Source organism: Microtus oregoni, unplaced genomic scaffold (assembly GCF_018167655.1).
Source record: "Microtus oregoni isolate MIOR12 unplaced genomic scaffold, Mior012 000036F_ref0000092, whole genome shotgun sequence".
NCBI classification, from domain to species: Eukaryota; Metazoa; Chordata; class Mammalia; order Rodentia; family Cricetidae; genus Microtus; species Microtus oregoni.
In genome coordinates, this window is record NW_024543095.1 from 1,362,455 (window position 1) to 1,373,576 (window position 11,122).

Genomic DNA, 11,122 nt, shown 5'->3' on the forward strand with positions numbered 1-11,122 from the left:
TGACACCACACGGGACTCAGAAGATGCCTGAGAACTGGGCACCAGGGGGGTCCTTGGCTCCCAAAATCTGCTGGTCACAGTGGTTGCGCCAGAAGGGAGCTGGTGCAGGGCACATGGCCTGTTTCCTGTGTTGTTTCCTGAGAGCCGTTTGTAGCAGGCCTTTCCCTTCCCACAGCCAGGAATCCAGACTGCTATAGCCTGGCCTAGCCACTGTATTCAGATTTTAAAATTCACTAGAATAATATAAACATTATTTGGTACATACAGGATGTTGAGCAATGTGAACTTGTGTGTTTGTGTGTGTGTGTGTGTATTTGTGTAATGAAAATTGGTACAATTACTTTGAAAACGACTTGACAATATCTAGTAAAGCTGAGCATGTACCAGAAGAGTGAGATCCAGTTCCAGGTCTGTGCAGAGGGACTCCTCTTGCCCACCTGTGTGGGAGAGTTGTATGGGAATGATGAGGTGCGAGGCATGCCCATCGTGGAGTACCACTTACCCACCAAAATCTCTTCTCTTCTAACCGCAGGCTAGCAGGACACATGGTTAGACTACTTACCTGTTGCCTTTTCTGCCCTCTATGTCACTAAATGCGTTGCCAGCTAATGTCTCTCTGTTGAAATCTGTAGAAGTGATGCATGTGCTTTGAGCTCTGTGATTGGTGGGTGACTGGCATGGACATGGGCCTGTACTTGGGCCCTAGCACTGGGGAGAACGTTCTCATCTAGATTCACTCTTCTCTGCTTTCTTGGTGCCAGGATGTGAGCTTTTTGGTCTGCCACACCCAGCATGTCTGGTAGGACCAATATCTCTAAAAGTGTGACTAAATTCCTCTCTTAAAGGAAAAAGAAGCTAGTGCGCCAGTTAGATGCAATTGAGATGATGCCCCACAGGTTAAAACTCTTGAGTCAGCCATTGAAGGAGGGTCATTTACCAAGGAAGAACATCTGAGAAGTTAGGTGCTTTTATTTTTTCTTTTTTAAAAACCTACTCCGATACACTACCTTTTTTAAAAACCTACTCTGATACATTATCTTTCCCATCCACAAGGGACAGTGTGACAGTCACACAGTGGAGTACAGTCCTAGTTTGGCTTGTGTTTCAGTGATAAGCACCATAAGCAAAAGCAGCTTGGGGAGGAAGGGTTTATTTTGTTCTACAGCTGACAACCCTTCATGAAGGGAAGTCAGGACAGAGCTCAAGGCAGGAGCCTGGAGGCAGGAACTGAAGCAAGAGGAAAGCGGCGTTTAGTTTGTTCATCATGGTTTGCTCAGTTTGATTTTTGATGTAATCCAGGCACCATCCACAATGGGTTGTACCCTCCCACATCAGTCATCAGTTAAGGAAAAAACCCAGCTGGGCAGTGGTGGTGCACGCCTTTAATCCCAGCACTCGGGAGGCAGAGGCAGGCGGATATCTAAATTCGAGGCCAGCCTGGTCTACAAGAGCTAGTTCCAGGATAGGCTCCAAAGCTGCAGAGAAACCCTGTCTCAAAAAAACAAAACAAAAGGGGCTGGAGAGATGGCTCAGTGGTTAAGAGCACCACCTGCTCTTCCAAAGGTCCTGAATTCAATTCCCAGCAACCACATGGTGGCTCACAACCATCTGTAATGAGATCTGTGCCCTCTTCTGGCCTGCAGGCAGAGTACTGAGAATACTGTATACATAATAAATAATTAAATCTTTAAAAAAGAAAACAAAACAAACAAACAAAAAACAGAAAGGAAGAAAGAAAAAGGGAAAAAAAAACCCAAAGACCTGCCTATAGGCCAGTCTGATGGAGACACTTTCTCAATTGAGGTTTCTTCTTCCCAGATGACCCAAGCACGTGTCAAGTTGACAAAAGCCTAACCAGCACAAATAGTATATGCTGTGGAAACTCCTTCAGTCAATAGCCTTTAAGATATCAACCCACTTTGGGCGTGGTCTCATGTGCTATAAAATCAGATGAAAAGTGTGCATGGACCTCTTGACTTACCAGAAAGGTTCCGGTCCTTCTCCTTTGGCAGCTACCTGGTGTCTCCTTGACTCTGCCTACTTTCTCTCGCCATTCTGATTTCCCGCCTGGCTTTACTCTGCTAAGCCACTAGCGAAACAGCTTTATTCACTAACCAACAAAAGCAACACATATACCAAAGGACATCCCACATCATTCATGTGTATATATATACATATATATATATATGTATATATACATATATAATATATGCATACTTAGTAATACATATATACATATATAATATATACATACTTAGTAATATACACATATATACATATATAATATATGCATACTTAGTAATATATACATATATACGTATATATATGCGTATATATGTATATATTACTAAGTCTCCATCAGACATACTTGCAGAACACAAAAAATAAAAATAAATCATTACCAAAAAAAAAAAGATTTCTATACAAGTCAAGATTTTTTCTATTAACAGCAAGTGACATTTCTAGTCCTATTAATAGAGACGGATGGATGGATGGACAGACAGACAGATGTTGGTGGCACATGCCTTTAATCCCAGCACTTGGGAGGCAGAGGTAGGCAGATCTCTTGAGTTCGAGGCCAGCCTGGCCTACAGAGCGAGTTCCAGGACAGCCAGGAGATTATAATGTGTGCTATCACACGAAACTTTAATTGGTGCTGGAGATTGAACTCAGGCCTCTTTGCACACCAGGTAAACACTATGACCATCTCAGCCCCTACCATTCATTTAATTGTTAAAATTGTGTGTGTGTGTGTGTGTGTGTGTGTGTGTGTGTACTTGTCCCATGCACTCTTCTGGTCTCCACAGGCAAAGCATACTTATTGACAAGCAGGCCCACACATACACACATAAATAAAACCAAACCTTTGGGAAGTGGCTGAGAAGGAGAGTGGAAAACTGAGGACAAGTGAAGCAGTAAAGAGATAAAGGGATCTAGGTCTATGGCAGAGTTATTCTCTAGATGGGTCAGATCCTGTGATCAGTCCTGACTGCTTTCCCCCATTTACTGACCAGACCTATAGTTGGCACTCATTCCTTTTCCCTGAATATCCACGTGCTACCCCTATGCTCAACAAACTCTTGGCTCAAAAACTTGCTTGATTACCCACAAAACAGAACCTCCCTACCACTTGTCACCTCCTTACCTGCTTTCTTCTAGCCCTGTAGACCAGGCTAGACTCAAACTGACTCAGCTCTAACCTTCCTCCTTGGTATGGGAAAATTGTCTGTATTCTGTCAATCATGTTTAAATAAATGCTGATTGGCCAGGCAGGAAGTATAGGTGGGGCAACCAGACAGGAAGTAAAGGTAGGGCAATGAGAACAGGAGAATTCTGGGAAGGAGGAAGCCCATTCTTCCCCAGTCCTGTCCAGACCACAGAAGAAGCAGGATGTGACCTGCCTTACTGAAAAAGGTACCCAGCCATGTGGCAAGCATAGATAAGGATAATGGGTTGATATAAATTTAAGAGTTAGAAGCTAGAGCTAATGGGCCAATCAGTTTATCATTAATATAGACCTCTGTGTGATTTTCTTTGGGACCTTGCTGGCTGTGGGAACAGGTCAGGACAGAAACCCCAACAAAGCAGGCCCTCATGTTACACCTCCTGCCACAGGCATCTCTCACCAGGCCTCTTCTCTCCTCAAGGTAGTCATTTCTAGAAAAGTGGTTCTTCTGAGCTCTGGCCATCCCCACTACTAACAGACACACGGCCTGATGTCCCATGAGGTCTCAGGCTCAGCAGAAGCTGCAGTCTCGCCCCTCACCATAGAGACACCAAATCACTAGAGAAACTTCTGTGACATTCCATGAGACCATTGTGCAGGGAACATTTGATGCTAATCTGAAGAATAGGGTACAGTGGTGGGCCCATGAGGCTTCTGTGGGTTTTACCCTGCTGGGACTAGCTGGTGATAGTGCCTGAGAGATGGGAGGGTTGGACAATTGAGAAGGTGTATGAGGCACTTCAACGAAGGTTGGTAGTGGTAGGATAGGGCCTGAGAGGGGCAAGACCCTACTCCTCAAGAGTGAGAGAGGAGATGGACTTCCAAGAGCAGGGCAACCAAATTTCAAAGGTCAGAAGCCCCAGAAGATCTGGGAACAAATTCAGTCAATCTGCTAGGACTAATTTGGTAGCCGAGACAAAGAAATTATGTGATGTCAACTCTAACTGTGCAAAGTCCCATCACGTTGACCCCAAAGTAAAGACACCTCTTGAAAATTGTGCTCCTCGAAGTTACACATCTGGCACTAGTTGTTCAGCAGAGACCAGTGACCTCCCAACTCATCCCAGTGAACACCTGAGTTCCGGAACCAGGTAGGTACTGAGGAGGGAGACTGATGGGAGTGGAAGATCTCCTAAGTTTGGTAATGGAGATGTCCCAGTGGCTCAGGTGCCCACCACATGGCAAGAGGACCTCAATTCAGATCACCAATACCCACTTAGAAAGCTAAGCAAGGCAACACATGCCTCTAACCCCTAAGGATGGGGGCATGGAAATAGGCAGATTCCAGATGTTTACTGGCCAGCCAGTGAGCCTAGCTTGTGTGTCAGGCTTGGTGAGAAACCCTGCCTTAGGGTTTCTGTTGCTTTGATAAAACACCATAACCGAAGCAACACTGGGAAGGGAGGGAGAGGAGGGAAGAGAAGAGAAGAAGAGAAGGGTTTATTTCTTCTTACATTTCTCTATCACAGTTCATCATCAAAAGAAGTCAGGGCGGGAATACAATGCAGGAACCCGGAGCCAGGAACTGAAGCAGAAGCTGTGGGGATACACTGTTTATTGACTTACTTGGCCTGCTTTCTTAGTCAATTCAAGACCACCTGCCTAGGGGTGCCTTCTTACCTCCATGAGTTGGGGCCACCCACATTAGTAATTAATTTTAATTACTATAGATTTTTACAGACCATCTGGTGGAGTCATTTCTCAGTGTAGTTCCTCCTCCCAGATTGCTCTTGCATGTGTCAAATTGATAGAAGTCTAACCAAGACTAGCCTTGTCTGGAGCATGATGGGAATCCAAAAGATTTTTTTTTTTTGTAAGAATACAATACAGTATAGTTGCGGTGCACACCTTTAATCCCAGCACTTGGGAGGCAGATGCAGGTGGATCTCTGGGAGTTCAAGGCCAGCCTGGGCTGTTAGAGAAACCCTGTCTCGGAAAAAGAAAAGAGTACGATAATACAGTGGTCTGGGTTAAGTTTTGGTTATTGTTTTCTCAGTTGTGCCTGAGAACTGATAAAGGAGGGGCTGGAGAGGTGGCTCAGTGATTAAGAGCACTGACAGTTCTTCCAGAGGTCCTGAGTTCAATTCCCAGCAACCACATGGTGGCTCACAACCACCTATAATGAGATCTGGTACCCTTTTCTGGCCTACAGGCAGGATACTGTATAAATAACTGTATAAATAAATAAATAAATCTAAAAAAAAAATAACTGATAAAGGAATGTTTCCTTTGTTTCTTCCTCCAGGCTTGCCCAGAGCACCAAAGACTCTCCCCAACCATCAATGTATCTTACTATCCTAAATGAATTTTTCAAGCCAGAGAGGCTAACAAAATTGGAAAACAAAGTAAAAAGAAGGACAGTGGAAGCACTGGAGAAGCTGAGCAAGAATATAGAAGAGGCTCAGCTCCAGCAGGAGCAGCTGCTCCAAGACAACAGGCTGCTGCAGCAGGAGGCGTTCGATCTAGAGAGAGAGAACAACTACTTTCTGAAATTCCTAAGAAAACAAAACGATCAGTGTAAAAAGAAGCACGAGGAGCTGTGGAATCAGTATTTCCAGGAAAGCAGCGAGCTGAAGCAAAGGAAGCTGGAACTGGCGTCCAGGTTTGCCCGACAAAATGCAGACCTTCAGGCGCAGCTCCTGCAGGGAAAAAACTCCCAGTCCCAGCTGAGGCAGCAGGCGCAGTTGCTGACGCATATTAACGAAGTAAAGGAGAACCAGGAGATGAAAATGCAGGCCTTGCAGAAGGAGCTGGAGAACAGGAAAACGGAGACAGCGATAAAGGACCGCCAGGCACATCTGCAGTTCCTGCAGAGAAAAACATTCCTAGACAGACAGCTGCACGAACTAAAATGGCTGCAGATGGGGAAGGGCGGCACCAAGGAGATTAAGGACAAGGCCCGGGCCCTGGACTCGACAGCCAGGAAGGTGAATTCCGAGTTCTGCTTTAGTGTCCAGAGAGCGTACCAGAAGTTACAGGAGAAACTGGCGAAGCAAGTCCAGGAATATCACAGGCTGGACTCTCTAAAGAGGCAGTTAGAGGCCTGGAAAGAACAGCTGAAGGAGGAGCAGTGGCTCCAAGAAGCCTCAGTTAGGGGCAGACAACTGAAGGCAAAGAGAGAGAGAGGTCAGAATTGTGACCCTGGCCCCAAAGAATAGGGTGGTCCCGGGGCCACACCGAACCATCCTGTATGGACCAAAGAATAGGGTGGTCCCGGGGCCACACCGAACCATCCTGTATGGACCAAAGAATAGGGTGGTCCCGGGGCCACACCGAACCATCCTTTATGGACCAAATCAAGAATAAATCCAAAGGAATTTATTTATTAGCCAGAGAAGTAAGAATTGGAACCAGCGAGGCTCTGACACCGTCTTGGCCTACTGGGAGACTGTTAAATTGCCAGAGACACTGCACATGACCCAGCTAGGAAAATCACTTGGAGATTTATTATTATTATTATTTATTTATTTATTTATTTATTTATTTATTTATTTTTGGTGATTCTCACATGTTCCCATGGAGGGCCGCTGGATGACATGGGATTTTTCATAAAGTAGGGTTCATAGTGTGAAAAATCACTCCTTGTAGCCTCAATCTGTTGTAATGCCAAAACTATACCCGCCTTAGTGAGCATTCTCACTTATGGGGGAAAATGAAACGGGCTGGTGTTAGAGAGAGTGAGTGAGGTAACACCGGGGAAGGAAACATCCCAGGACTGAATGCAAAGGCCCTAGATTCAGAGTGAGGAGAGTCATTTTAAAAAATAAACTGTGGCCGGGAGGTGGTGGCACTCGCCTTTAATCCCAGCACTTGGGAGTTAGAGGCCAGCCTGGTCTACAAGAGCTAGTTCCGGGACAGGCACCAAAGCTACAGAGAAACTCTGTCTCGAAAAACCAAATAAATAAATAAAAATATAATTTTTTTTTGGTTTTTCGAGACAGGGTTTTTTTTTTTTTTGGTTTTTTCGAGACAAGGTTTCTCTGTGGTTTTGGAGCCTGTCCTGGAACTAGCTCTTGTAGACCAGGCTGGTCTCGAACTCACAGAGATCCGCCTGCCTCTGCCTCCCGAGTGCTGGGATTACAGGCGTGCGCCACCACCGCCCGGCAGGGTTTTTTTTTAAAGTATTTATTTGTTTGTTTGTTTATTTATTATGTATACAATATTCTGTCTGTATGCCTGAAGGCCAGAAGAGGGCGCCAGACCTCTTTACAGATGGTCTGTAAAGAGCCACCATGTGGTTGCTGGGAATTGAACTCAGGACCTTTGGAAGAGCAGGAAATGCTCTTAACCACTGAGCCATCTCTCCAGCCCCTCGAGACAGGGTTTCTCTGTGGTTTTGGAGCCTGTCCTGGAACTAGCTCTTGTAGACCAGGCTGGTCTCGAACTCACAGAGATCCACCTGCCTCTACCTCCCAAGTGCTGGGATTAAAGGCGTGTGCCACCACTGCCCTGCCTAAATAAATAAAAATAAATAAACTGTGCACGTAACAAAAGCATCGCCAGTAAGATGGCTGTAAGGGTGTATGCAGCCGGGCTGAGTATAATCCCCAAAACCCAGGGGAGAGAAAACAACAGACTCCTTCAAGCAGGTCCTTTCACTTCCACCTGGGCACCATGGTTCACACGCCCACACGCTCACACATGCACATACGCACACACGCTCTCATGCACACACATGCACACACACACGCACACACACACACACACGCTCTCATGCACACACACACACACGCTCTCATGTACACACGCACACATGCTCTCATGCACACACATGCACACACCCCCTCATGCACGCACACATGTCCCCCCACACACACTCATGCGCACACACTAAATGTGAAATCCTATTTTAAAGAAGTATTGCTGATGAGTGATTGGAGAATTTGGACCGAGGAGGGGAAGATGAAGCTGGTAAGGTACAGAGAGTCAGGAGTCAAGGAGACAAGAGAAAATGGTGTTGTTGGCTGCTACAGCTGAACACACAGTGGAACCGTTTGCTCCAAAACCGAAGAGACTAGGAGAGAGAGAGAGCAAAGAGCAGGTTGCAGTGAGGAAAATATCCAAAGCTTTGCCTTTAAGAAAGAGGTAGGAGTGATAAATTATTCTTTTTTTTTTTTTTTTTTTTTTTTTTTTTTTTTTTTTTTTCGAGACAGGTTTTCTCTGTAGCTTTGGAGCCTGTCCTGGAACTCACTCTGTAAACCAGGCTGGCCTCGAGCTCACAGAGATCATCAACCTGCCTGTCTCCCAAGTAGTGCTGGGATTAAAGGCGTGCGCCACCACTGCCCAGTATCTTTTGTTTTTTGAGACAGGATCTCACTTGATATCCAAGGCGGCCTTGGAATTGTATTGTGTAGCCACTGAACTCACGGCAAAGTCACCCGTGCCAGCCTTTTGGGTGCTACAGGCACGGGCATGAGCCAGTGCACCCAGCGTCTTGAAAGTTGTTTTCTGAAGTATAAAGAACTTCCACTCCTTATCCTTGTTCAGAAATAAGATGCGAGCTGTGTGCTGGGTGACACCAGCTGCTTGAGAGGCTGAGGCAGGTTCCAAGTTCAAGGCCACTTTGGGGACCATTGTAAGTTTCTGTCTCAAAAAAGAGAGGGTGGCTATAAGTCAGTGGTAGCATGTGTAGCAAGGGGAAAGCCCCGAGATATAGTCCATAGTACTGAAAATAAACATGAAAATTCAGTTGAAATCCCCCTGAATCCTAGCCTATGTTTGGTGTTACTTATTCCTGTCCACAAATATATATATATACACACACATGAACACACATATACATTATATACAAATATGTACACATACACACACACACACATATATAAGTGGTACATTTGAAGTGTCTATAACTTGCTTTTCCCAGACAGCACTATTTTTGAAGCTTATTCATAATTAGATGGCCTTATTAAATTTATAGCTTATATAATCCAGTGCGTAAATACATTACTATTCATTCTTCCTTCTTGACAGAAAAAGTTGTATACTAGAACTATTTATTTGTTTGTTTATTAATCTATTTATTTTGAGACAGGGTATCTCTGAATAACAGCCCTGGTCATCCTGGAACTCACTCTGTAGACCAGGCTGGCCTCCAGCTCACAGAGAACTTCCTGTCTCTGCCTCCTTAGTGCTGGGATTAAAAGTGTGTGCCACCACTGCCCTGCTGAGAGATGGCAAGTGTCCCATTAATGGTTTCAGATAGGTGTTCCTGGTTATTCGGTGGCTCTCCTTCACAAGATCACACAGAGAAGCAACCATCTTCCATTTTCGTACACTCTTCTCCTCTAGGGCCCTAGAAAGCCATCTGATCTAGCCAAGAAAGGGCGGAAGGTAACAGAGTGTACAGTTACAAGGCTAGAAGCAACATGCCCCTTTTACTAACATTCTACTAGACCCACTGCTGGCTACCCATATGCTACCTGGAGAAAGACACAAATGGGGAACAGGGCGCCCACAACGTTCGTCTAGAGTTCTGGAAGGTCGGGGAGGGTTTTGGAGGCCAGGTGTCTTCTCTGATGAATGCTCCTAGCATCAATGCATTGTAACTTCTGCTATTCGAGTGTAGTGTTTCTGGTACATGGACAAGAGACAAGTTTCTCTGCATGTACCCAAACAACCCAGGCTTGTGGTATACGTTCAACTTGAGTGACTATTGACTATTTTCAAAACAACTGTTGTTCAACCTGATTATGCTCGGAGAAAGAACAAATCCATCACCGTCCAGTTAAAGCTGTATTGTAGAGACGCACCCAGGACTTGCCAGCCGGCTGTCCACCCTAAGTAGAGATTTTTTTTTTTTTAGAGAGCAGTCCTTCACGGGCTTTTTGAGGTCCTTTTTATGGGAAAGGTTAAGGTTAATAGAAAACAGCTATAAGCATGTTTACAGGGGTGGGGTAATTGGCTGTTAGAAAAAATACAATGAGCCGGGTGGTGGTGACACATGTCTATATTCCCAGCACTTGGGAGGCAAGCCAAGCGGATCTCTGTGAGTTTGAGGCCAGCCTGATCTGCAAGAACTAGTTCCAGGACAGGCTCAAAAGCTACAGAGAAACCCTGTCTCAAAAAAAGAAAAAAGAAAAAAAAAAAGAAATACAATGAAAGGTAAGAATAAAAGCAAGAATATATATACAATTTGAAGGAGAGTCATACATTATGGGATAGGTGGTCACAGGTATAGAACAAGGTATCTTGAAAACATTTTGAAAGACAAAGGTCAGTCATACACCATGGGGTCATAAGTTCAGTGCAGGTTGAAAAACATGTTTTGTGGGCAGGAGAGATGACTCAGATGGCTCAGAGGGTAGGAGAACTGGAGCTCTTGTAGAGGTCCTGAGTTTAATTCTCAGTAACCACGTGGTGGCTCACAACCATCTGTAATGAGATCTGGTGCCCTCTTCTGGTATGCAAGCAGACATGCAGGCAGAACACTTAAAAAAAAAAAAGAAAAACGTGTTTTGCAGGGTACAATGGGTTTAGGAAACAAACTTATTCTTGTAAGGTATGGGGGACTGTTGTGGGATGTTTTACTCTTTTGGCTTTTTGGGGGGGTCCACCACCCAGATCTGCCTCCTGGTTGGTCGTGTCCCACTGAAATTTTAGAACAGTGGGGTCAAGATCATCTATATTGTGTCCCCAGATCCCTTTCCTTGGGAAGGAAAAAAGAAAGGGGTGTTACAAGGACAGGAGACTGGATATGTTTCAGGTTCCATATCTCCCTCACCTCAAATTACCCATCATGCCCAGCAGGTCTTGGTAGCTAATCTGCTGCGGACACAATTTGCGTTTGGGACTCACCTCTTGGCTCTTGTCACCCTTTGTTTTTCACTCTGGCCTTGAACTTAACAATCTTCTGCCTCAGTTTTCTGAGTGCTGGGGGGACTGGTGTTATACAAAAGG

The 11,122-nt window shown here is 45.1% G+C and overlaps 1 protein-coding gene across 1 annotated transcript; it reads left to right on the forward strand.

The window, feature by feature from the left end:
* Positions 1–378: 378 nt before the first annotated feature.
* On the forward strand, positions 379–6,384 carry Ccdc121 (coiled-coil domain containing 121). Its single transcript, XM_041630962.1, has 3 exons — positions 379–468; positions 3,995–4,317; positions 5,472–6,384. Exons 1-3 carry the CDS (start codon positions 379–381, stop codon positions 6,382–6,384), a joined length of 1,326 nt encoding a protein of 441 aa, XP_041486896.1.
* Positions 6,385–11,122: the final 4,738 nt, after the last annotated feature.